The sequence below is a fragment of the Melopsittacus undulatus genome, chromosome 9, assembly GCF_012275295.1.
Source record: "Melopsittacus undulatus isolate bMelUnd1 chromosome 9, bMelUnd1.mat.Z, whole genome shotgun sequence".
Lineage (NCBI taxonomy): Eukaryota > Metazoa > Chordata > Aves > Psittaciformes > Psittaculidae > Melopsittacus > Melopsittacus undulatus.
The window spans coordinates 12,100,575-12,128,172 of record NC_047535.1 but is presented as its reverse complement, the minus strand read 5'-3'; the positions used below and the strand labels follow the sequence as shown (position 1 = coordinate 12,128,172).

Here is a 27,598-nt window from a genome sequence, read left to right as displayed (position 1 = left end):
GGCAGGGGTTGGAATTGGGTGAGCTTTAAGGTCCCTTCCAGCCCAGACCAGTCTGGGATTCTATGATGTGTTAAATAATTTTCAGGAAAGCCATGGCAATGCAAGGTACTTGACTAAGTGAAAATATATTTTACATGAGGCAAACTGTATGCTTCATTTGAGCATCATTTTTGAGGAAAGATTTGGGACAAAAACTGCTTTGAATTGAAAATTTGAGGAATGATTCAAATCCGAAGCTGGCACAGGGTTTCAGGGGGATATGGTTTGATTTTTTTCATTAGCTTTCTGAAAGAGCAAGTGAGTAAAAATGAATTCTCTCTATTTTCTTTAGGATCTTTTCTCTCTTGTCGGCGATACTTCACCTGGGAAACATCCGTTACAAAAAGAAGACTTACAGGGATGACTCCATCGATATCTGTAACCCTGAAATACTGCCTATTGTGTCGGACCTGTTGGAGGTGAGCCTTGCCTTTCTCTACCGTAACCTTCATGCCTAAAGAGCCACTTCTAATGAGGTTTTTAATGTTGGGTTTATTCCCCTGCTCTTCAGCTTCACATCTAATGGACTGAAAATACTGTTTCTGTGATTAAAATGTGAAAGATTGTGAAGCAGTTTTAGGGGGAAGGCAAACCTGCTACTCAGTGTAGCCATTTCTTTGGCTCCAGCTCCCTCGTATAAATTCCCTGGTGCTCCCAAAATCTGTTCCAATATTTGTATAAGAAACTTGAGTGTGAGCCCACTCTTCTGATTCGGGTGGTGACTGCAGGAGATATTGAGTTCACCTGCTGTGTTTTGCTATCTGTTGTTGCCCTGCCAGCATCCACAAAGGTTGTATTAGCGATGCTGGAGGGTGCATCTCAGCCCTCTAGTACCTACTCATGGACCTATTATCCATGTATTTATCTAGTTCTTTGTGAATCTGTTGATGCTATCTGCTGTTAAGACCCTTTACCAAAAACATTTTGTCCTCTGTGAGTCACTTATGTGTCAGTGTCATGTGGGGAGGGCTTGTAGGTCTCAGCCTATATAGACCAGGGCCAGATCCAATTCTGTAAATCCATGCAAAAGCATGAAGGAAGTTCTTAGGAGAGCTTCTCTGCTCTCCAGCAGGCTATAAAGCTGTGCCATTGCTACATTTCAATGAGCCAGCTTGTTCTGTGCTTGCCTTAAGTGTTCAAGACCTGAGCTTAACACCTCTTGGTGTGCATATAGGTGGCCAGAATGTCTCCTAGCTGTCTTCTTTTCTTGAAGTGCTCTAACCCACTTGTAACTCCAAAGGATACTAAAGTATTACACTTGTACTTGGTTAGAACAACTATTATCTGTATCCCTTTGTACTTGCTGGATGGTGTGGAAGGTTAATTTTTGCTGAATTTTTGATAGCATCAGAAGACAAATTGTCATTTTGTGTACATGTGATACTCTTTCTTCCCTTAAATAACACTTATGCTGTCTCACTACCTAAAGAACTTGGGAATTAGCTCTTGTGGATTTTTATAGCACTTCATTAATGCTTTGAATTTCGGAGAGGGGAAAGCTTTTGTAAAATATGGGTATAAGCAGCTGGATGCTCTTTGTGTCTTGGCCTTGGGGATTGCAGAAATAAACAGAAGGAAAATATGAGTTTGGAGGAGAATGTTGTTGATCTTGCCCTGTTAAAATGGCCAAGTCATTTAAGAAGTAATGGGTTTTTAAAGTAGTTTGGAATAAGAGAGTGACTTAAAGATCTGAAAGTGTTCCAGGCTTTAGGTCTTTGCCCTTTGCAGACAAGCTCTTCTGCAACATCTGCATGCTGTAAGGAACCAGGTTAGGTTTCTGCATGTGTACATGTGAAAGAATGCATCAGCTGTATCAATGCAGCGGTGACTTAGTGCCGTGGTCACTACAGCACAGAGTATGGATACCATGCTCACTTGCATGGTGTGCAAATCATATATACAAATAATATTAATTATATATATATTTAACTTCATCATTTTGCAAAAGCTCTGGAATCTGAAATGCTTGAGCCAAATAATAGATTTTTGTGCACCGTGGTAATTCTTTTGCAAGCAAATTACTGTATACAGCCTAAAATAGTTGTGAATTGGATTAGGACAATGCAGATCTCAGACATGATCTTGTGAAATCCATTGCTGGGTTGGGTAAGTGGTGTTGCTTGTCTTTAAAGCTGCATTTCTATGGTAATTCATCCATGGAATTGGAGACATTGCCTCTGAGTGTAAACTTTCCAATAGACCCACTCCCTGATTAGCTGAACTAAAGTGAATAATTTAGTTTTCAGAAGAGGCTTCACTTCCTTTTCTGAAATGCTTGGTTTCTATTTCTTTACAGACCTGAATAGATCTCATAATGCATATTCGAAAGGCAGGACTAAAGGATTCAAAAATCAACGCAAAGAGCATACATTGCACTACTTAACAACTCTCCAAATAAAGTCTAGTAAATTCTTCTCAACAAAATAGTGTTTGAAACATTTGACACTTTGTATTTGGTCTCATTTGGGTAATTATTTTATTACTTTTTGGGTTTTGTGGTCACTGAACAGTACACAGCTTTGCTTTTCCTGCCATTCTTGCTAAAAATATGGGTTGGCTTGAAAATTTTCTTAATTCCCTCTCTAGATCTTGGCATTACTCACTGAGACTGGAAAATCAGCTCGGAATAAAAATAATATTCATTGACAAATAGTTTAACTTCTTTTCATACAGATACTAGATGCTTGGCAGGACAGTCTTGAGCACAGCAAAATGATGGAAGAAACCAGCTCTTCTGTGATCTGGTACTTCATAGAATTAAAGAATAGTTTGGGTTGGAAGGTAACTTAAAGCTCATCCACTTCCAACCCCTGCCACAAGCAGGGACACCTTTCACTAGAGCAGCTTGCTCCAAGGCCCTGTGTCCAACCTGGCCTAGAACATGCAGCAACAGTGAACCACTGTCCTTCCTCTATATAAAGAGGCTTGTATCCCTATAAAATGAAGCCAATGCACAGGAGGAGTGATAAGGAACCTGGGTGGTGATGTTGATGGGTTTGATTTTCCTTAGAAGCCAACAACCTCATCCTATATGGTTTTGGTTTCTTAAAGCATTCAGACCAGCATTTGTTGAAAAAGCAAACTGCATTCGAAGCCTTTGGCCAGACTCTGAGATCCTGGTTTCATTTACAGTGAGATACTGATTCCATTTCTTCTTTTTTTTTGTTCAAGAGCAGACATAGCGTGTGGATTCTGAGAGGCTTTTGGCAGGTTCTGCATGGTCTTTGTCTAAACTTTACTGAAATGCTGCAGCGTGATGTCAGGGCTGCCTGATGGATTGAGCAGACATCAAGCCCTGTGCAAGCACTGCAGAGATCCCAACTCCTCTGCAGGAATCACAGAGGGTGATGGAAAACTGGGGACAACTTTTCTGCTTTCAGGGAGAAGGCTGGCAAGGCTCCTTTTTTGGCTTATTAGCAAAAGTAATTTATTAGGTATGATCTAGTGTCAGCTGATCTTAAGGAAGGTTATTTTTGTATTCTGTTAGAAGAGCGGGAACATGTTAATTGTCTGCATTTACTGATACCAAAAATTATTTCCCTGGGTGAAACATCAAGTAAGGAAGGCAAGTTTTGTCTTTGTTCAATGGAGTCTCAATGCAAATCAACGTAAATATGAGTTGTCAGGTATCCTAAATTAGTTTTCCCAGACCTCTTTTTGCATTGATGATGTTGGCTTTAGGAGCTAACATCTACCTCCACAGGAGATCAGTGTGCTCAAGTTCTTTTTCACCTGAAAGATTGTCATCAGCTTCCTAGGGGAATCCTAGAGACATTGTGCTCCTCGTGTGACAAACATCTTGGAAAGTAACTTGGGAACAGAAGGGAGGTGAAGATTATGGGGCAGCCAGTGCTTGCATCCAGCCTTCTGGACCCATGTTATGAATTAAGTCTTGGGGATCATAAAATCATGGAAGGCCTTGGGTTGGAAGAGACCTCCAAAGGTTATCTAGTCTATCCCCCACTGCAATGAGCAGAGTTTAAATTTAAACAGCAAAAATTCAGGTTAGATCTAAGGCAGAAGCTCTTCCCTGTGAGGGTGCTGAGGCGCTGGCACAGGGTGCCCAGAGAAGCTGTGGCTGCCCCATCCCTGGCAGTGTTCAAGGCCAGGTTGGACACAGGGGCTTGGAGCAAGCTGCTCCAGTGGAAGGTGTCCCTGCCCGTGGCAGGGGTTGGAACTGGATGATCTTAAGGTCCTTTCCAACCCAAACCATTCCATGATTCATCAGATGTGGAGCTCCGAGCCAGAACTCGAGCCAGATAACTTGCTTGTTGTTAGAAAGCCCGAAGAAAAGGCTCAGATAATTTTCAAGAAGAACTGATAGAAATCTGAATTTATTTTCCATATGAGGCAGCTTTTGAACAAGCACTCTCCACTCTGATCCCTTCTCAAATATGGGTGAGAGTCAAAAAGTGACGTTTTCTTGCTCTCAAGTTGGAAATGGTTCATTTTCCTTCAGCTGCTCTCACATAATAGCCCAGCATTATTGGAGAAGCAATCCCTGCCTTCCTTGGCTCCAGTCCAGTCTTTGCAGGAGCTTGGCTGGCTGCTCCCCGCTGCACTCCACTGATGTTTATAGCAGTGGCAGCATTGCTGGTCATCCTTCACTGGGTTTTAGTGATCTAGTCATCCATTCCTCTCAGCATTGGTTCCACTTGCATGTGGCAGTGAAGTCTTTAAATCTGCATTTTGTCCCTGTAATCAAGATATAAACTCCTATGGGCTGTGTAGTTTTTTTGAAGAAGGAGAGTAGGACTTGCCCTTTAGCACCAGAAAGCAAAAAACCATGAAATGTAACTTAGAATTGTAACTCCTAGGGCAAAAAATAAAAGAAAGAAATAAGTTTCTAATAGGTTTTTGTCTCTATTTAACGTACCCTGCTTACTGGAGGAGGAAGAAAAGGATGTACACAATGGGGAAACTACAAGTATTTCCATGCACCAGGTGTCCTTAGTCATCAGCAAGCACCAAGTTTCTCTTTAGAAGGCTCCTATGGCTCCTTGTTGCCACCAGGAGTCAGGTACTTTCAAGCTGTGACCTTTAATGAAAATTAGGATAATTTGGTTATACCTGTGGTGTTAGCTTTCAGAGGTGATGAAGCAGTTGCGATCAAGCTCCACTGGGAGGTAATTGCAGAGAGCCAGGGAGATGCAGGTATTACATTCGCATCATTGCCAAATGTGGGGTTTTATGTGAAGATGATTTGATCCCTCCAGCTCAGCTCGCAGCAGGTCTGGAGATAAAGGATGCACATCTGCAGGTCTCCATCAAGAAAACATCAGCATCCATCAAGAGAGCAGAGAGAAGGAAACCAGAGTGGATGTTAGATGGAGTTGGTGAGGGACAGTGCAAGTACTTGTTTAAACCATTTAGAATCCCTGTGCTTGCTGACAAATGTGGGACTTCGAATATTACATTGACCTGTTTTGATTAGTAGCCATCTGATGCCCTCTGCCTGTTGCCTTTGATAAACAAACCACCAGCATGCTGAAGTGGGATAGCAGTGGTGTAAAATTCACTTTTGTTCCAAGCTGTCAGTTGAGGGAGGGCAGCCGATGGTGCTGCAGAAGTGTCCACATGCTGTCTGCAGAGCCAAAACGAAAAAAAGCATCATTCTGCTCAATAGAGGAATAGAAACTGAATGTGAAAACTCACTGTGGATTTCCAGATCATAGACTCAGAGAAACAACCAGGTTGGAAAAGCCCTTTCAGCTCATCCAGTCCAACCATCCCCAGCACTGCACAGGCCACCCCTAACCCATGGCACTGAGGCCTCGTCTCCACGCTGTGTGAACACTTGCAGGACGGTGCCTGCAGCCCTGCCCTGGGCAGCCTGTTCCAATGCCTGAGCACCCTCTGGGCAAGGAATTGTTCCTCAGTTCCATCTAAACCTGTCCTGGTGCAGCTTGAGGTCAGTTCCCTCTTGTCCCATCCCTTGTTCCTTGGGAGAGCAAACTGACCCCACCTGACTGCAGCCTCCTGTCAGATGAACCAAATTATTTCTTTTCACTTGATTTTGCAAGGTAAAATCAGATCATAGGAACTGGGGGCTCTGAGGACTAGTGAAATGAACCACAAGGTGTTGATGTTCTGCTTCCAGTGACACAGACCTTGCTGGTAGGTGACTTCATGTTTTCTGCTTTCCTCACCACAGTAGCAAGTTCTTGTTATGGGTTTTGCAAGAAAAATCTGTTATATAAAAATGCACTGGAATTTATCAGGGAGAGTCCCTGGTAGAAAGTAAGTTTTGTACAGAACAGCATCATTACTGCATTGGTTTGTGGGGTTTCTTGAGTTCCACTGGCTTGTTTGAATTGCTCTTTGTACTAACTACTGGATTAAACGAAGTCAAAGTACATAAGCCACTAAGTTTCCCATCACCCTTGTCAAATCATAAATGGGGTTAAAATGCAGCCTTAGATGGCTTCAGAAATGTGGATTTGGTGCTTATAGTCTTCATCAGAGCAGATCTGGTCTCTGCACTGAACCCTTCAGTTAACAATAAGCAGCTTGTATCAACTTCAGTGCAGCTCCTCAAGCAGCAGCATCACCGCATCAATCCATAGCTACCAACTCTGGGCTCAAATGATTTCCCCCCAAACTAATGTATTTTTTGACACTGAAACTTAGCAAAGAGCAGTCAACACCTCAGAGTATTCAGGTTAACTTTTATATAAGTGTATCACCACTTATGCTGGTACAGAGGACACACTTCTGAGTTTCTCCACAGGACAGCAGAATAAGAGGGGCTTTGAGCTGGTTGGAAAAGGGGCTTTCTGCCATTAATTTATGGTGGGTGCTGCTTAATTTGTCAGCACCATTTATTTACCTATTTGTCAAAGTGTCTGTGTCTACACAACTGTGGTTTCTTTTCTGTAAACTGGTTTCTGTTATGGCTGATTAGAGATTGCCATTGTCACCTTGCTGGGAGCTGGCAAGGGAGTAAATATCAGCTGCAAATAGCAGAGCAAATATCAAGTGCTTTTCTAAAGGTTTCTCCCTCCTCCTAACTCCTCCCCACCCTGAAAACCACCAAAAACCCTTCCACAGAAGACTTGGATATATTGAAACATCCAAATCTCAAACTGATGACACCATTTTGCTTATTTGTAGAGGGATTTGTATGTTGTTGTCTTGCCAACACTAAAAAGTTGACCGACTTTGCCAACAGTGTGGGAGGGAGGAGCTGCACTGGGAGCAAAGGAAACCATTGGGAAATTGCTAGAAATGGGAAGGCTGAATGCAGAAAATCAGGTTCCCTTGAACGCCCTGGTGTCTGATTTCTGCTGCTGGCTTTATGTGCTGAGTTGTCTCCTCCAATGGCTGGTTTATTCTTATGCCTTCAACATTAACTGTGCAAGGGCTGGCAAAGTGGCTTAAATGATTTATAAAATTTGATTAAGGAGTTAAATTTATGATAATGTTTGCATGTAGAGATTTTAATTTTATTTTTAGTAGGATTTTTTTAAAAATACTCTCAGAATAATGGTTAACATCAAGGTTTTTGTTTCAGGTGAAAGAAGAGATGCTGTTTGAGGCCCTGGTTACCAGAAAGACAGTAACAGTAGGAGAGAAGCTGATCTTACCCTACAAACTAGCAGAGGTCTGTACATGATGCTTATTATTAAAAGGGCAACTCTTGGGATGGTTTTCAATGCTTTGTGATGTACACTCAGCTCTGGTAGAGTTTCTTTCCAGTTTATTTCTGTAAAACTACTTCAGGAGAAGCTTATGTGTACAAATCTACAAAACTATTGACTTTACCTTCTACACTGTTCCTGGAAAGCAGGATTGCACATGGCTCTGTGCTGATCTTTAAATGTTTGAATGATTTACGCTCGTGTAAGGGCTCTTCAGAGCAGACCATGTGCTGCTGAGCGTACATGATACAAGGAGCATTGTTCATAGTTCCTTAAATCATGGCGCTGCTTCATCCCACAGCAGAGTGGTGACCAAAGACATCCAGGAAATTTGGGGAGAAGTCCTTAATGCCAACATTCCTCGTGGGTCTTGTAAGGAAATACGTGAGGAAGGAGCTGAAGATCCTCTGTAGGAGATTGCCATTACCTTTCTTTCTGTGCCCTCACAACCTGGGTCCTCGTGTGATGCTTTGAAGTAATCATAACTCCACCAGCAGCTCTCAAACTTAGTATATTCTGTGCCACTGCTAGCCATGGGGCTGACACTGCATAGAATATTTCATTTCTCTGTTACGGTGTGTCTCAGGATTACAGTGTCAGCAAACATGTTTGGGGTTTGGGTTTTTTTTTGTTTGTTTTTTTGTTTTGTGTTGGTTTGGTTTGGGTTTTTTCTTAAATATGTGGTTTCCAGGAATTTTGAATTACATTCTGTGGCTGATAAACAGAAACACCTCTGGTTTAAACTGAAACAGGGAAAGGTGAGGTTAGATAAGCTCTTCCTTGTGAGGGTGCTGAGGCGCTGGCACAGGGTGCCCAGAGAAGCTGTGGCTGCCCCATCCCTGGCAGTGTTCAAGGCCAGGTTGGACACAGGGGCTTGGAGCAAGCTGCTCCAGTGGAAGGTGTCCCTGCCTGTGGCAGGGGTTGGAGCTGGATGAGCTTTAATGGCCCCTCCAACACAAACCAGCCTGGGATTCTGCGATTATTATTATAGTCTCCAGATTATATAAGCTCTGTTCTGCTGAAATACATGTTTTGACTGTTTCTGCACCGAGTGCTCTTGTAGCATCCCTGCCCCCTTCAGTGTGTGTGGCATCACACCATGCTCCATCCCTCGGTTGCCCCTTCTTGCCGTATGGTTGTGTGAGAACTCACACCATCTTGAGTAACATCTCTGAGAACAGTCTGTTGTGTCCCAAGTAAGTAAGCACACGATGTGTTGTCATGGGGGTCAGCTGTAGATATTTCAATTCCTTTTTACCAGAGGGAAAAATAAAATCTGTTCTCCACTTTGGAGATGGTGTTTAGCCTCAGTAACTGCTTTAGCAGTTATGCATTCCCTTTGTGTAAGGCTTAAATCTGCCCTAACAAAGGGCACACAAATGCTCTTACTGTATTTTCATGATGGACACATGAGGGATGCAGTATTTGTACTTTTTTCCTGCACCTTGGGCACAGACTTAAGAAGTTCTAGAAAAGCTGGGACTCTGTCACACATCAAATGTAACTAGAACCACCCTTCTGCTGGAGGTTACTTCCCATGGTGAACCAATGGGCATCAGTGTGCTTTCAACCACCTCACTGCAAAGCTTGGCAGGTTGGATTAAACTACTTCTTCCAATATTTTAATCTAGGCCAGCAAATTTTGTATTGAAAGAGCTTGAAATAGTCTTACATAGATGCTCCTTCTGTTGACATCAAGGAGCCCTTTATTGCTACCTAAACCAGCTGAGCATGAATTTCTTAAGGGCTTTCCAAAATGTTTTTGATGCTGTCTCTGCCCATGAATCTCAAGTATTCACTTCCAGAAGTTGTCACCAATATCTAGTAAAAGAAATGAAAGATCGGGGTGTGGGGTAAGACAAAGGAGCACAAGGCTCAGGTGGGAAAGGTTGATGTAATCTCCATGATGAAATCATTCTGTAAGAAGCTGTAAAGTGTAAAGTGTAAAGTAAGGAAAGATGGGCACCACCCATGCTTTTTACTCAGTCTTTACAACATCTGCATCCTGACCACAAAATTTTATCTGACAGTCACCTCTTTCTGGTAGAAGGTTCACTCCTGGCTTGCTCATGCTTGATATGCTAGAGCAGAATTTGAGATGCTCAAACTAAAGGCCTTCTGCTGGTCTTCCTCTGGCTCAGGGAGTAAGAAAAGTGACTTAGATTCAGATCATCTAAACCGGGAAGGAAGAGTAGGATCCATGTGACACTTTGGGACTTTACAAAGAACACTGATGTCTGATCATCCCATTCGTGACTAATTGGACTGTTGGTGCTGTTAGGAACCAATGGGCTCGTTATTCTTGTGTATTGTACAAAAGAGCATTACAGTTGGTTCCAATGGGTGGAATGATTGAGGTCTGGAGGTTTTTCAGACACGACTGTCCCAGCACAACTCCTCTAAGCTGCCTTTCCTGATAGAGCAATGATGTATGTAGCAGCTACTTTATTTTCCAGGTGCTAAAATACTTGGTGGTTTTTGCATAGCTTGTCAATACACTGTAGGTTTCAGGGGAATTTGTCTGGAAAAGACTCTGCTGCAGTGGCCCTCAAAACAGGGTTGTAAAAATGTCATTTTGGCACATGCTTGCTTTTTTTGCACCATCAATAAGAGCAGCTTAGATTTACCAAGTGCCTTCCAGGGCTTTGAACACTTCTATAAAGGCAGTCACTACAGGAAGAGCAAAAACTCAGCCAAAGAAGGAATTCTAAGAAATTTTATTTGGTTCTGAAACCTGTTGTATAAACTGTGGGTAGAAATAGTAGATTACGGGCTCTGTGACTGTAAGTAGCATTGGGCTTCTGCCACCACCATCACTGATGATGATTATGAGATTGCTGAGCATAGGGGGAGAGTTTGTTGCTGAGGAGATTGTGTGTCCGCTGATGGAGCCATTACCTATGTAGACGAGGGACTTGCAGACCTGGGTTTCTTGGTTGTCTTCTTTCTGAATTTTGCGTTATTAGCAAAGAGATGAACATTCTGAAATAAACATGGGTTCTTATGGTTGGGATCGGTCCTTGAGCTTTGGTGAGGTTCCTACATGCATCTGCTCTGTACTAAAGAGATCACATCACATTCAGTGCAGGTGGTTGGACTTGCCTGTAGGGGTATAGGTGGTGTTTCACCTTCTGTGCTTTGCACAGGCACTGGCATTTGCTGATCCCTTTCAAGAGATGTGGAATATATGTGGATGCCAACTTGATGTAGAAATGCTTCCATGGAATGGCTAATGCTAGAGTGATCATTCTGTGATCACAGCCTGGCTCCTGTGAGATCTGTAACCTCAGTCCAGAAGGGTGACAACTGTCACCCTCCTTTAATAGTCTTGAATGGACAGTGGATGTACAGTAATCGTAGAATAATGGAACAGTCCTTTCCTTCAGAGGTTCGAAGGCATCAGAGCTGAGATTGAACTTTATTATACCAAGTCAAGCCTTTTCTCTTCCATTTTCCCAAGCTGTAGCCCCATAAGCATATGGAGAAGGATGCTATTGTGGGATTTGCAGTGATGCCACATTCCTCTGGGTCAGCAGGCTTGCTTGCTGCACTGTCATTGTATGCTGAGTAGAAACCCTGCCCTGGGGTTTCAGGCTTTTAGTAACAGTGGTTTGAGCACTTGGCAACTCCTTGTTTGAAACACCTCACACTAGGCCATGTCCCTGCCCATGGCAGGGGGTTGGAACTGGGTGAGCCTTAAGGTCCCTTCCACCCAAAACCATTCTAGAATAAATTAAGGGGAGGCAGTCAAAGCAAGAGCTGGCTTGGAAGGAAGAATTCAGCACTGCTTTGTAGCTGCAACCTCCCATTGCTGTGGTGCTGATGGCAAAGGTGGGCTTCATTGCAGCCTCTGTGCATGTGCAGCTCTGTGGAGAGCACTGCCCCTCTGCATCCCAGAGCTTGTCAAAGCAAGGACACCCCATCCATAAATAATGATTATATTTACCTCTGGCAGCTGCCTCTTATCTTGGGAGCCATGCTGGCTTGTCTGACTGAGCTGCCTCCTGGAACCATTTATTTTTCCTTTTATAGTAGCTGGATGGTATTTTAATGCAGTGTTTGAAACAACTGCATCCTTTGGTCTTGTGCTAAGGTTTAGAAGCTGCAGATAGACTTAGAAAAAACACTGTATGGACATGAAAGGATGCAGTTGTGTTCAGAGGTCTTGCTTTGTTGTCCAAACCAGCTGCCAATGTCTTTCTCAGGCGTGAGATGGTGGATTAATGGAGCTAGCAGCAGTTAATGGATTTTGAGAGAAATCAGTGTATCCGTGCAGGGCGAGGATAGCATTCGGTGAGGGGGAGCTGGCCAAGTCCACTTCATCTAGCAAATAAAAGTACAGTGTAAGGACCCTTTGAAAAGAGAGGATTTGACAGTGGGAGCAGGAGAGCCATCAGGGGTGTCTGTGGGTTTAGAGTATTTGGATTCAACTCTGTCTTGAACATTGGGCATCTCTGCAGCTGCGCTATTCTTCTTAATAAGGTAAAATATAGCAGGGAAATAGGGGAGAATGGGATTTTAACAGCAGCAGAAGAATAATGCACTCTGAGGGTTGCTGTTGTCCTTCCCCAAGAGCCCCTCAGCTCCAGCCTCTGAGTGTTTTTGTCCTATATCGTGTGCTTTCTTGCAGTCCTCCTGAGGGGGGGGAATTTTCATAAGCCACAGTTGAGGTGTTTTAAAGGAAAAAAACCCAGACACAGTAAATACTAAGCAGCTTGCCTGGTGTTTGGTAGGAAACGTGAAGGAGCAGAACACTTGAACCAAAGCTTTGCAGAGAACGTGGCACTGGTAAATATCTTTCTCTTCATCCTGCTTGTGATCTAAGCACCAGCTTAATCTGTGCAAGGAACTGCCCTTCTGGGCCATGGCTGTCTTCCTTCTATCTAAATAATTCCAAGAATTCATGATTTTTCCATCTCCTTTTACAGCAAGGCTCCATTAGTTTACACGTTGACTAATACACATAGACACTTGTCTCAAATCCATTCAGCATCTTGACCCCCACTTTCCATTCCCCGTTTTCACCGTGCTGGAGACAAGCCCCATGTCTGAGCTCTTCAACCATCCCCACCTTGTTCCCACTCCTTTGTTTTGCTTATCAGGCAGAATCAGGCTTATCTGTCACCTGCTTCTCTGGTTTTCACCAGTCTCTGCATTTGTTCTGTTCATCAACTGAGGAAAAAGTGGTTATCAAAGGGAATACGTCTTTTAGTGAATCCTCTTTTACATCCCTCCAGAAACCAGATTTTTCCATGGTGCTTTCAACTCAGTTCTGTTGGTGTTTCTCAAGTGAATGACTTTGCAAAAAGACTTGGTTTTACCTGATCTTTATAATTCTCAGCCATTTGTGACCAAGGGTGTTTCATCCCTAAGGGTTAGTTAATGAATTAATTCACACTTTCAGAAGAAGTCTGATGTGAAGCTGCCCAACAGAAGGGAAATAAAAGATGTGAGATAACTTCTTGGGCAACAAGTGGGCTGATTTTTCCCTTCCATTAATTTTGGAAAGCTGTTAGGAGCTGGTTGTTTGATGTGAGGAGTGTCACTGTAAATATGTCTTGTATTTAACTTCCCCTGTACTCAGAATTGAAAGTGGAAAATGGGTACCTAAAAAAACAGAGGAACTGAAAGGGCCTGTGTTGTACATCCAGGGAGGTCCCGGCAAGCAGATGTGGAGCACAAACCAAGCATGCTTTTTCCTGCCCCTGTGGCACTCTTCTATGACAGCAAGATATAGGGTACAAATGTAGAATCCCAGACTGGTTTGGGTTGAAGTGAGCTTAAAGCTCATCCAGTCCCAACCCCTGCCACAGGCAGGGACACCTTCCACTGGAGCAGCTGCTCCAAGCCCCTGTGTCTAACCTGGCCTTGAACACTGCCAGGGATGGGGCAGCCACAGCTTCTCTGGGCACCCTGTGCCAGCTCCTCAGCACCCTCATAGGGAAGAGCTTCTGCCTAAGAGCTCATCTCAGTCTCCCCTGTTCTGGCAGGTTCAAGCCATTCCCCTTGGCCTGTCCCTACAGGCCCTTGTCCCAAGCCCCTCTCCAGGTTTCCTGCAGCCCCTTTAGGCACTGGAGCTGCTCTCAGGTCTCCCCTTCAGGAGCCTTCTCTTGTCCAGGCTGCCCCAGCCCAGCTCTCTCAGCCTGGCTCCAGAGCAGAGCTGCTCCAGCCCTTGCAGCATCTCCGTGGCCTCCTCTGGACTCACTCCAGCAGCTTCACCTTCTGGTGTTGTTGCCCCAGAGCTGGCCCAGGACTGGTCTTCTTTACCTGGCATCAGTGTCTTGCTGATGAATGCAAGACACTTAGCATGTTCATTAATAACCGTCACAAGATGGTTATTTTGGGTGGTAAACTGCACTGTGTGTCAGGCTAAAGCTTGGGGGAGAACACTGACTTTTCAGCATGATAACAGTTAACTGGCAGAGACATAAGATAGAGAAGCCTTGAGGAGCAGACTTTAATGAGGGGAAAAAGGTATTTCATTACAGCAGAGAGCTGAGTGATGTTTCATTAGCTCATGTACTAGTAGTGGGACTCTCTGATGCCTTTTTCAGAGCATCATAAAGAGAAAAGAAATGGAGTCCCAGGGCCAAATGGCATAACATTACCTAAGACATTAAAAAAAACCCAACAAAGGAAAAGATCAGATTAATCATGAGCATTTAACAGCCTGAAATGTTAGAGAAGAAAAAGTGGGCAGGAGACAAAGTCATTAATAGCGTGAAGAAGGTGGAATGAAAATTCTCATTCCTCAAATATGAGGACAGGGGCACTTAATGGAACAGAAAGTAGGAAAACTGCTGGAAGCACCTACTTATGCCAAACCCCATTAGCTAGGAGACTCATTGTCACCACAGGTTATTAGCATTAGGAGCTTAGCGGGGTTCCTTTGAAGACCTGGGATGTTGATGACTGTATTCAGAATTAACAGAGAAATCTTCCTAAAATAACACAGGAACCCCACAAAGCTTTGAAGAGCCAAGTGAGTGTCTCTGCGTCAGGACAGGAGGGCAGCCTATCCATGTACAACCTCAAAAGCAACTTTTTCATGGGATGAGGGTTCTCATTTTCCCCTTCAAAATGCAAGCACCAGCTGTCCTTAGTGACAGAATACGAATTAGGTGAGACTAGTGGGTTTTTGGACTGGTGTGCTGCATATATTTCCTCATGGGATGCAGCATCCTTCCTTTATTAGGAAGATCAAGTCCATCAGTGTTGGGTCTTGTGTCTAAAAGCTGTTATGATCACTCTTTTGCTCTGTGCCACCATGGGAATTCCTGTGTGTTAGCTGAGTTCATGCTGCATATTTGGCACGAATGTCGGGGGGGGGGAAGGGAGACATTTAGATTTCAGGGTTTCTGAGCAAACTCCAAAATAAGGACTTTAAGAAGGGAGACTCTGACTTTCCATGAACCAACCTCCCTGCTCCAGCTGCCCTTCCTGTCATCAGATCCATTCTCGACTCTTTAATGGCTTCTTTTTATTCCATCTGATTACTGTAAAGATGCTTTAATTTCATGGAGTCACTTTTGTTACTTAAATTGAGGCTAAACTGATGTGAAAAACTTTGTGAGACTGGAAACCATTCCTGGGTTAGGGAGTCAGCTGTACCCACACAGGAATTTGGGTACAGTTCATTGGAATATGGGATTTTTCTATATAATTCCAATCTGAACACATTTAGATTGATGTCTTGTTGGCCTAAAGCAGTTCATCAATGCTTGACAGAGGTGGAGGTGTAGCAGCTCCATGGCTGCACAGGGGTTGTTGCACAGACTTTGCCTCTACAGCCAAAGCAGTTGAGTTGTGATGAGAAATAATTTCTCTCTGAGGAAGCTTGCTAAAACCCAGAAAGCCTGAGGCGAAGATGATGACACATCGGTGGAACAAGTGTTTCTGCAACAGTGTCTTCTGCTTGGAAAGGGTCAACAGAAAGGCAGGATTTGGCTTATAAAACCTCGAGTGCTATTTTTGGCGATGCGTTGGACTTCATGGTGGGAATGCTGGTGCGCTGTGGCTGTAAAGTGGTGAGCAACTTTCCCTAAATGTAGCCTACAAGTTCCTGCTCAGGTCAGGTCACACATTTACTTCTTGTGCCACCACGTAACCTACTAATTTATTTGTGTAGCAATTTCAGTCTGAAAACACAGACTGAATGGGATCTCTGTTAGAACAGACTCCAGATGAACAGATGGGGAGGAAAATCCTTTTTGTCTGAAATAAGTGTTTGAAACCTTTCCCATCAGTGAACCCTTCAAATGTGGTTGCCTTGTGACTCTGTTCTTCTGCAGCTCTTTAGGATGGCCTCCTGGTTGGTTTGTGTGAGCACCTTTTAGTAGAGGTCCTCCACGAAGCTCTTCTCTCATCCTTTCATCCATGGCAAGAAACAAGAACCACAGAACCACAGACTTGTTTTCTGGAGGAATTTTATTTCAGGAGGAGACAGTGGGGTTTTTCCTTTCTTTTCTTGTTTGATTTGTTGCAGATGACATTTTCTGGCCACGCTGGCCAAAGCAGAAGGCTGAAGGCTTTGACTGAAATCTTTTTAGGAAGATGATGCTGTAACCGCATGACTCCACAGAACTTTGAGAAAATCCCTACAAAGATGTTCGTTGGGTTAGTTTGGCTTTGACTGTAACGTGGGTGCTCTTAGAAGAGCACAACCACAGCATATTGCAGATATGCAGCTACAATATGACAATATTATAGACAGGGACTTGCAAATCATCTCTAAAGATATGGAGACAGGCTGAGAAAATTGGGGCTGTTCAGCCTGGAGAAGAGAAGCTGTGTGAAGACCTCAGAGCAGCTTCCAGTGTCTGAAGGGGCTACAAAGGTGCTGGAAAGGGACTCTTTATTGGGGACTGTAGCGATAGGACAAGGAGTGATGGGTTCAAACCGAAACAGGGGAAGTTCAGGTTGGAGATGAAGAAGCTCTTCCCTGTGAGGGTGCTGAGGCGCTGGCACAGGGTGTCCAGAGAAGCTGTGGCTGCCCCATCCCTGGCAGTGTTCAAGGCCAGGTTGGACACAGGGGCTTGGAGCAAGCTGCTCTATGGAAGGTGTCCCTGTCTGCACCAGGGGTTGGAACTGGATGAGCTTTAAGCTCACTTCAACCCAAACCAGTCTGGGATTCTATGATTCTATAAATAGTGGGCAGTCTCTAAGCATTGATGGGGATGATGGGTCTTCCATCTGTCCTCTTTCATGTCCTGCCTACCACCACCTGAGATACAATAGGTGGATCCTCCACACCCACAGAAGATGTTCTCGTTTCAGATTCTCTACTGTTTCCCCCTTTACACCCATCTAACAGCAGGAAGATGAGTAAGGAGGGGGCAGGTTGCAGGAACATACTGACACTTCCTGTGTTATTCCTCAGGAATTGTGTTAGCACAGGAACAGCAAGAGCCATTTCAGAGATAGGGAGAGTTGTAATGATGAACCCATTAATTTATGATAAAGAATGCAACATAAAAATGTTTAAAATGATATTTTTAAAAAGAATTAACAAAGGATTACCAGTTTCCTAGAGCAGCAGGCAGGCTGGTAGCTCTGATGGACTTTCTTGTCAACCTGATGATACCTGGATGCAGGAGGATTTTCTCAGTGGACAACCCCATTGATTTCACTTCTTCCATCGTGGTTGGGATATTTGTGAAGAGTGTTGGTATAGTTTGGGAGAGCCCCTAAAAAAACCTCTGGGTAATACAGGCTGGCAGGGTGGAGGTGGACTTCTGTCCAAGAAAGGTAATTGTGAAGGTGCTGGAAACTGGTCCAAAGAAGGTGGTCATGGATTGTACTGGAAAACTGGTACAAGAGACGGGAGAGCACAAGAAGACTAAAAAAAACCACATTTGATACGTGAAGTTGGAAACTAAAATTTGAAAATCTGAGAACTTTGCCCACTGATTTAGTGAGAAAAATCCTCGGTGTCTTCTTGTTTCAGTATCAAAGAATGATTCCGTATTGTATTGTAATGACATCCCAGTCTATTTTTCATTGTAAAATCCACCCGTAAGTTCTGGAAAGCATCACTGACACTTGCATCTCTTGGATAGAATCCATTGGCTGGACATCCCCTGCCTCTCAGCTGCAGGGTGAGAGAGGAAGGTTTCTGTCAGGATGCAGCAGGCAGCTGGGAAGCAGGAGCCAGCCACTGTGGTGGTGCAAGGCTTAGAGGCTTGTTCATTGGGGTATTCAGTATATAGTTTGCAGGTACATTTATTGCAGTAAAACATAAAAATAAGTCTTTTCTGAAAGTTTATAGTGTTTTGAAATTAACTTTATAAATGCACTTTTCCTTTTTCCTTTTTTTTTTTTAATTTAACTCTTGCATTTTCCACTCTTCTTTCAATGATGCTCTAAAGGACATTTTTCCTCCTCCTAAGTCAAACATAAATTTCATTAAAAAACCCTTTTTCAGGCTGCAGTCAGCATGATGTGTTAACAACTTGAGTTCTCTTAGGAAAAGCAAACAGAGAATGACAGAATTTTAATACGATGCTAAGATAAAATGCGAGTATGGAAAATTACATCATACTTATCCAGCCCGAGTATGATATAATACTCCTTGATGCCAAGATAGGGATTAAGCTAGAGACTGATATCCTGCAAGAGTGCTTTCCTCTGGGCGTTAAGCCTCTGTCTATGAAAAAAAAAAGCTAAGCCTGCCCATCACAGCCTGTGTCCTGTGACCCAGAGGGGAATCATAAAAGCTGCTTAATCCATCTCCCACCGCAGGACATGGCTGTGAATGTAAACCAGACACTCATAGATAGGAAGTGAGCACAAGAGCAGGAAACCGTAACTCCCCATGTGCACATGTGTGACTTGGGACCCACTGAGAAGACTGAACCTGATGGGAGATAAGAGCAAGACACGAAAACCCACGTCTGGACAAAAAGAGGGATTTAGACCTCACCTAATTCCAGCAACTTGGAGTTTTCATCTATTTGTTTTCAAACCCAATAGTATTCTCCCCACTTTCATGTAAGCCATAGAGAGGTTGCAATGCTGGCAGGTTGTGCATGTGGTGCTACTAAACTTCATCACCATCCTCCTCATTCTCTGCTTCTTCCCTAATTTAGCTCTGCTTCACAGCTACATGTCGCTCCCTTCCTTAGGTGCTACTCCATCGCAGAACAGGAGTGACAGACTCCACAAGCCATCCAGCAGCAGTTGTTCTCTGTACCTACAACTACAAACCCAAGCTGAAGCCCTCTCACGTATGCTTTCATTTCAGCCCTCATGGAGCAGTAAGGGCGTCAGAGATTAAAACTAGATTTTATTAGTATTTTAGTACATGTGGTAGCTACTTCTCCGACACCAGCACTCTCATTTGTAGCTGGCATCCCTAAGCCCTACTCAAATAAAACGGGGTTTCTGGGTCTGTTTAATCCTATAATTCATGAGACTGTCATCCCCCCGATACCCACGTGTGCTGTTTTCAATTGACTACATGTCCAAGACTTACTGAGAATGGGAGATCTGCTTCTGGTTTTGTTCATTAGACCCTTTATGAGATATAAATCAAGTGTATTAGGAGAGCTTAAATTGCTCTTGGTTTTGCTTGTTCTAGCAATAGATAAATCCTGCCCCTAGTAGTGGTATAGCCATTCCACTGCCTCAGCATTGCTAATAGATGTATTTCTTAATAAAAAGGAGATCAATGTGGATTTTTTTTTCAGAATAGAAACTGATTTATTTCATTTACTCATGCATGCAGTGTGATTGTGTTAAATACATACTTTGAGTCAATTAAGCAAACAAACGTTTACCTTGATTCCCTCCCCTCCCCCCATTTGAAAATGATTTGTATTACAAAACCCACAGAAGTGGTTGTAGGAGGAGGCATCACCAGAAAATGTTAGGACAATACCAGGGGCAAAATTCAGTAGGTATTAAACTGTGCTTTTCCCTCTTGAGTCATCTTTGTGTTACAGTAAGTAACATTTGTTACAGTAAGTGCAAATGTAATTATGAAGCCAGATTTCACCCTGGAGAATAAATGGGGGGAAAATGGGAATGGCTGATAAGAATTTTAAACCAGACATCAAATGATAACAAAAATCAAATCCTGTGTATGATAATAGCTCGTTGAATCTTTTTGTTAGGTAGGATATCAGCAGGTTCCTGGGATTTAGTGCCAGATCCCTGCGAGCAGAAACACCAGTTGGATAATGCACTGGAAATTGATTCCACATATTAAAAGAGAAAAACAAACAAACACAAGCCCCCATATTGCCACTAAAAATACATATACAGGTTTGATCTGGGGGGATTTCCTGAAGAGGAAGAATCCTAGTGCTGCTTTTCCCCCCAGATATTTCATTAGAAGCACATTTCATCCTTGTATAGAAATTATAGGAAGTCTATCAAAGGCCCTAAGGGAGAAGGGGATATTTCCTGTCTTCCTGTGTTCATATCTTATTTCCTGAAAAGAAGAGGAATCTCCGTTTCCATTATACACAAGCAGACAATGTAAAGTATTTTGTGGTGCCTGGCTTTACCTATTTAACTTAACTCCTGTCTTTGTGATTTACATCAAGTCTTGCAAACTTCACACTCAGAAAGAAACATTCCTTGCCATCCTGGAATTGCTCTACTTGGTTTTTCTAAGTGTTTGCTGATAGGGGTCTGAAAGGAGAGCAGGGATCGCTTGTTTTCTTCCTGGAGGGCAGAAAATACCCACACATGTGTGTGTTCATGTACATGTTATGGAAGAGCTGTTGGGTCACTAGCAGAGAAAGAATCTATAGATGGTTTCTACACCTGTATTGGCATCATTCCTCTTTTAACAAAGAAATTTCTGGAGACTGCTGCAAGTTCCTAGTGAGGAGTTTACAAGGAGAGTTGCTTGTACAGCCAGAGTTTTTGGTATAGTGGGAGTTGTGCCTTAGTAGGGAACGCAGGTGCTGGCAGTGGGTTTATCCAGTGTAAGTAATGTTGGTGTCCGTTATGAGACACACATGTGGTCTCTAAGATAAATGCTCAAAAACTTGAGAAAGGACAGACCATAACCAACAAGGCACCAAGTCTTTTAGACTAGTGGCAAAGCAACAACTCTTTGATGCTAACAACAAAGCAAGAAGTCATCGCCACCTTCTTCCAAGTCTTCTCTTCCAGATCTAATGAATTGCCCAGATTTGTGCTGAGAAATGGCATTTAAACGTCCCCTTTTCAAGTACATACAGTTTTTAGAAATTCTGGGGTGGGTGTTCTTGACCTAGCTTCCACATCTACATTGCCCCTGATGAAAAACTGGGATTTACCAGCATTGTGATGACCGAAAATGTTTGAAAGTGTAGTAACATCCTGTTGAGCAAATGAATCACTCAGCATGTCTTCATGGCTTTATGTATGTCTTTATGTTTCACAGATTTGCATAATGCTAAAGAAAGAGCATAAGGGTTGCACATTGTCACAGTTAATGAGCTCAATGGGGTTTTAATCCTCAGTAGGGCTTTAATTCAGTTTGGTTCTTGTGCTTACTCTCCAGTTTTACTTTTTAAATCCAATTCTCATTAACCGAGTCTGTACTTAGGAACAGGGGTCCAAAATCCTAGCTCTAGGTGCATACACCTTTCATAAGCTGCATTTTTTACAGTAGTGACCCCCAATAGATTGCTGCTCTCCCATGTGCATGTGTTAAAGGGCGATTTTCCTGGGCAAAATTGTCTTTGGTTTTTTCTGCCTCGCTTTTAAGAGAGGAGCATGTGGTGCCCTGGAAGTAGTAGTGATGGAGTGATGCTCAGTGTCCCTCCTGAGCAAACTCAGTGGCTTTGATCTATGTTAGTTGGCTTTCTTGATCAACTGGTCCTATAGAGCTGCCCATACCCAAATACCCATCACCTTCCATCACCTGGCCTTTTTGTTCTGTTTATCCAGGGTCAGTCTATCCCATCCTTCACATTAGCAGTGAGGGAAGATGGGCAGACCTCTCAATGAGCTAAGGTGTTTAAAGACTTTAGAGATCTATAGCTGTCTCTTAAATACCACTTGGCAAGCCTTTCTTACCCACAATTGATCAGTGCATTGATACAAGGCTCTTCCTAAGTGGTAACAAAAGGGATGAGCTTTGCTTTGCTTCTGCCTAGTTGTGATGTCCTGGTCTCATGTCAAGAGATACACTATGCAGAAATGGTTATTTCTTTTAAGCAGGCTTTTTTTAAACAAGATGTTAGAGGAAGTGTTTATGCTGGTTAAAAGGGCCCTTCATGCACTGTTTTTGTTTCAAGTTTAACGTTAGAGACTGGTTGCTGTTCCAGATAAGGTCTATGGTTGGTTTGGTTTGGGTGGAGTAACTGGGGGCTGGATCTGGCTTTTGTATTTCAGTATCACTTTGGATTTCATTGCAGTTAGTGGGCTCCACACTACAGGAAATGATGGTCTTGGCTATGGAAGCATTGGATTAAAACCACATCTCTTCCAGCAGTATCGTGGTGGCTTTTTCTTCAGCAGGATCTGTTGGCTTTCTGCTACCTGGCATGTGCAATCATTGGGATACCACTGTAATTATGCATGGTAAACGGGTGCTCTTTGCCTTTCAAACCCCTTCAACATTTTTTTCCACCCATCCTCTATTCTTCAGACTTGATTTATTCCCCTTAGTCTCAAAAGCTGGCAAATGTTTGAGGTTTTGTTGTTAAAATTGAACTATTGCTCAGTTTTGCCATATGATAGGTTAGTCAACAATGTAACCATTGAATCCAGCAAGGATCATGGGCTGCATATTAGGGAACTTCTTATCCCAGCAGACCATGTAAAAGGTTAACTGGGTGTCTGCCAGGGGGCAAGTCTCAACAGTGACCTTCAGGGTCTGGAGCAGCACTGAAGGGGGAGAAGTTAAAGCAGAATGAAGCCCTTTTGGTACCTGGTACTTGTTGGTACATGGGCGTCTCTTCCTATGTGCTTTGCAAAGTCATCTGTTGGTTTTACAAGGAGATGAGAGTTCAAAGGCAGAGCTTGGTGTCACTTCTCTACTGGGCTGTGTCAAGAAGATGGAATCAAGAGCTGTGTTGGGTGAGAGTACCTTAAATGAAGCCTTCACCAAGCACCAAACCTATCCAGCGGTATAAAGATGAAGTGGACTGAGCTCTACTTGGTTGTGATGGACACCTTCATGGGATCCTGTGCTCAATTCAAGATGGTTTATTTCCCATTAGATTACATGCTGATGGATGAATATTTTAAATGCTGATGTTGCCCCTGCAGCAGCCAGTGCCTTAATACCATATTGGGGTCAAAGAGCTGGAGATTGCTCCTGCTTTTGGCTCCAGGACCAAGTCTAGAAGGTTTGTGATGTTGCAGTGCCAACACGGAATTGACACACACAAGCCTGAGTTTTACTATTTCTGGCATCCCTGCATCTCCAAGAAGGAGCAGGGAGACAGGCGGGGCAAGACCTGAGGTTTGAAATGAAACTGGAAGTAAGAAAAGTGTTTTCTGATGAGTTGTTCAGAGTGGGTACATCCAGTGGAGGAGCTGTGCAGCAAAGGGGCCCATCTGCCTGTGATGGCACCTTTTCAATATTTAAAGTCATAACTTCAGCCGTCAGCTTAGAGCATGAAATTGGTCCCTTAGATATCTCCTTTTCTACTTAGAAATGTCATGGCAGGGAGAGTACCAAGTTGCTGCTGTAAGCAGGGTTTGGGGAAGAGAAAAAGTTGCTTTAATCTTGGTTGTCTATGTATAAGGTGGTGTGGCTTCTGCAGCAAGGTAAAAGAAATCATTCTGGTGTTTATTAAAAAGATGATTTTTTCTTTCCTCTGAACTCGGCCAGCTGCAGCTGTCCAGCCCCTGTACAGGCTCTAACAGCAGTCAGCAATGAGGAAACTAAATTCACATTAAAATACCACCCTTTACATCATCACATATAGCTTTCTTCTGGGTTTTGTTCTTCATGAGTCATTGGTTCTGTGGCAAAAGATAGATTGAGGCTGTCTAATGCAAAGGTGCTATTGTTATAACAATGAAGCCTATAAAATTCAAGTTTCATAGATAATAATTTCATAATATTGATTCGGGGGGGATTTGATTGGCAGCAGCAGAACTGTCTTAGGGGAAGGGAAGAAAATTTTCCTTTTCCATATCTTTTTAAAGCAGACACACTATTTAGAGCGTTAACACCTCTTTTGGGTTTTCTTTTTCTGTTTGATTCTCTGTTTTTTCCATTTATAAGTTTGCTGGGGGTGCTGTAACCCTTTTGATTTCCTGGATTATCTAGGGACCAGCAAACATTTGAAGGATGGCAGCAGGAAAAGACCTATCTTCAGTGTTTCAGATCCCAGTTGAGTTTGGAACAGTGGGAGGGACAAATCCTGACCCTGGGTGGGAGCAGTGGTGATGCTGTAGGGATGGCAGTGGATGGGAGATGTGCTTATCTAGAGAGTTTGTAATCTTTAGAATTAAGAATCTACTGAACATGTACAAATACGTTTTACAGAGGCTTTTAATTTGAGCCAGTTTGGTTTCCTTAGATTATATCTTTTGCCGCCTGTAAAACACAGGCTGGCGCTGCTCAAATGTTAGTCCTTGCTCCAAAACACTTCAAAGAGAGATCTGAATTCCTCAGTCTGTCTTTGCCCTGTCCCTTTTGGCAGAAGATGGTTCCACAAGCCTATCTATTTTTAAGGTAGCCTGAATCTGATGCCTATCATGAAAAGTTTCAGGCCAGTTACTCTGGCAATAAAATCTTATGTAGAAACCCAAATATCCTGTTTGACGGTCTTAGCCAAAATTGGCCAACCCCAACAACTGGCATTTCTAGCATATAAGAAATAAAATCTATAACTTGATAGCCTGATAAGCAGGAAACCTATTGATTAAAACCTTGTCTTCAGCTTATTTCCTGGATCTCCAACTTGATGTGCACTGCTTTCCAATCAGCAGTGTCTCTGCATGTGTGCAAGATGTTGCTCTCGCTTTGATCCCCAAGAGATTTGTTTTGGCGTTGTGGGAGCTATTTTTATTTTGCTTCATGAGGGAAATAAAAAGGGTTTGATGAGTGCCACAGTTCCAGATCCACTGAAGTGTCACGTACCGACACTTGCAGAAGAGACAAGAGGCTGTGCTTGAATGTTTAAAACCAGGCTGGATGTGGTTCTGGGCAACCTGATATAGATGGAGATGTCCCTGTCATTGCAGGAGGGTTGGACTAGATGAGCTTTGAAGGTCCATTCCAACCCAAAGTGCTCTGTGATTCTCTGATTCTGTACCTGAAGACAAGCCATATGTAATATATCTATTTCAGAGAATAATCACATTTAATATGAGTAGGATAATAAATACAGGAATAAAGAAATCCCCCAATAAATACAGGAGTGAATGTTTAAGTGCTTATTTTAAAGGCACTGCAGCATTTGCCATAGCTTTTTTGCTATAGCAATGCCATCTTTATGTTAGACAGTCCCATACCAGTGACTGGTGTCCCTTAGGGATCCTCAGGGATACTGGGACCAGTGTTACTCAGTCTTTGTCGACAATATGGACAGTGGAATTGAGCACCCTCAGTGAGTTTGCTGATGACATTGAGCTGTGTGATGCGGTTGAGATGCTGGAGGGAAGGGATGGGATCCAGATGGACCTGGACAGGCTGGAGAAGTGGGACTGTGCAAACCTCATGGGGTTCGACGAGGCCAAGTACAAGGTCCTGCCCCTAAGTCAAGGCAATCCCATCACAAACACGGGCTTGGTGGAAACCAGATGGAGCAGCCCTGAGGAGAAGAACTTAGGGGTGCTGGGTGAGAAGAAGCTCCCCATTACCCAACTTCAGTGAGCGCTTGAGTCCAGACCCCCCCCCCCCCCCCCCCCGTGTGCTGGGCTGCACCCCCAGAGCGTGAGCAGCAGCTCAGGGAGGGGATCCTGCCCCTCTGCTGTGCTCTGGGCAGACCCCCCCTGCAGCCCTGATCCAGCTCTGGGGCAGCAGCACAAGAGGGACGTGAAGCTGTTGGAGTGAGTGCAGAGGAGGCCATGGAGATGCTGCGAGGGCTGGAGCAGCTCTGCTCTGGAGCCAGGCTGAGAGAGCTGGGCTGGGGCAGCCTGGACAAGAGAAGGCTCCTGAAGGGGAGACCTGAGAGCAGCTCCAGTGCCTAAAGGGGCTGCAGGAAACCTGGAGAGGGGCTTGGGACAAGGGCCTGTAGGGACAGGCCAAGGGGAATGGCTTGAACCTCCCTGAGATGGGCTCTTAGGCAGAAGCTCTTCCCTGTGAGGGTGCTGAGGCGCTGGCACAGGGTGCCCAGAGAAGCTGTGGCTGCCCCATCCCTGGCAGTGTTCAAGGCCAGGTTGGACACAGGGGCTTGGAGCAAGCTGCTCCAGTGGAAGGTGTTCCTGCCCGTGGCAGGGGTTGGAGCTGGATGAGCTTTAAGCTCACTTCAACCCAAACCAGTCTGGGATTCTATGATTATGAAAGCAGGAAACGTTCCTGGGTCTTGGCCTTCATCTTTCCCTCATGTCTGATTTTTCTGGTGTGACAGTGGCACTGATTGTTTCCCAGCTTTATCCATTCACATTAAGCTGAGCTGGAGCATGGGCATAGAGAAGTGGTTATGAAATTTTCTATTAATCACTGAAATATTCTCCCACATTTTGAGAAAATGCAAAAAATAAAAACAACAGCAGGAAACCTCCCAACCAGCCCATGTTGCTTGTAACGAAACCTGCAAACAAACCTTCCCCATAAGCTTTCCTTCAGTAATAGGAAGAAAACCAGTAACTGGAAGTGAGATCTGTTTGTATTCCTAAGTGCAGCCGTTTTCCAATGCTTGTTGGGTAACTCAGACATTTCAAAACTCACACTCAGTCTTTTAAGGCTGTAACAAACTCTTTTCATCCTCTCGCTTGTGCATTTTCATCACACATTTGGGTTCGGTTTGTAGCAATGCTTTTTGTGGGCAGGCAAGTAATTCTCTGTTAATTGTTGCCATAGCTTGGAATTATCCGTGCACTGTGGTTTATCTGACAGTGTTTTATTGCTACTGAGCCATGGTTAGCAGCATGTGAAGGCTTATGTACACTGTGAGCTTATGAGCATCCTCAGGGGTGGACCATGTTCCTGCCTTCTCCTTTTGCAACTCAAGAGGGAGAGAAAGTGTTGGCAGAACAGCTTGTGTTCATGCCAGAGGGTGCCAGCATGAAAAGTTCAAGGGAAAAGAGGTGGGAAAATGCTAATAGAAGATAAATGGTGCTGTAGGAGCTTTATTTGCCTTGGGGTCAGTGAAATTAGGCCACTCAGGTGATGTGCCTTGAAGGGAATGCTAGTGAGAAGGATTTCAAGGCAATGAGTGACAAGCCACTGATTTGTTCTAATTCAAGGTTTTACTGAAGTAGTTCTGTGTGAATCTTCTGTTTCCTTGTTTATACTTCTAGAGTGGCTAAAAGGAACTGAAATATAACAGTCATGGCTGGTGCTGTAGGATGTTAGTGTGTGCCAAAGCACTGCAGGCCAGCTCAAAGTTATTATTTAAATCAATGAAGAACCATAGAATCCCAGCCTGGTTTGAGTTGAATGGAGCTTAAAGCTCATCCAGCTCCAACCCCTGCCATGGGCAGGGACACCTTCCACTGGAGCAGCTTGCTCCAAGCCCCTGTGTCCAACCTGGCCTTGAACACTGCCAGGGATGGGGCAGCCACAGCTTCTCTGGGCACCCTGTGCCAGCGCCTCAGCACCCTCACAGGGAAGAGCTCCTGCCTAAGAGCTCATCTCAGTCTCCCCTGTTCTGGCAGGTTAAAGCCATTCCCCTTGGCCTGTCCCTCCAGGCCCTTGTCCCAAGCCCCTCTCCAGGTTTCCTGCAGCCCCTTTAGGCACTGGAGCTGCTCTCAGGTCTCCCCTTCAAGAACCTTCTCCAGGCTGACTCAGCCCAGCTCTCTCAGCCTGCTGATCACAAGCAGCAAGAACCAAGATAAGATAGCCCTTAAATATG

The 27,598-nt window shown here is 43.9% G+C and overlaps 1 protein-coding gene across 1 annotated transcript in view; it reads left to right on the top strand.

The window, feature by feature from the left end:
* The window catches only part of MYO9A (myosin IXA), a 185,822-nt gene that overhangs the window by 79,542 nt on the left and 78,682 nt on the right, over positions 1 to 27,598 (top strand). Inside the window, exons 8-9 of the mRNA XM_034066356.1 lie at positions 332 to 458; positions 7,553 to 7,642. Of these exons, the coding sequence (XP_033922247.1) occupies positions 332 to 458; positions 7,553 to 7,642 (217 nt within the window). The remainder of the gene's footprint in view (positions 1 to 331; positions 459 to 7,552; positions 7,643 to 27,598) is intronic.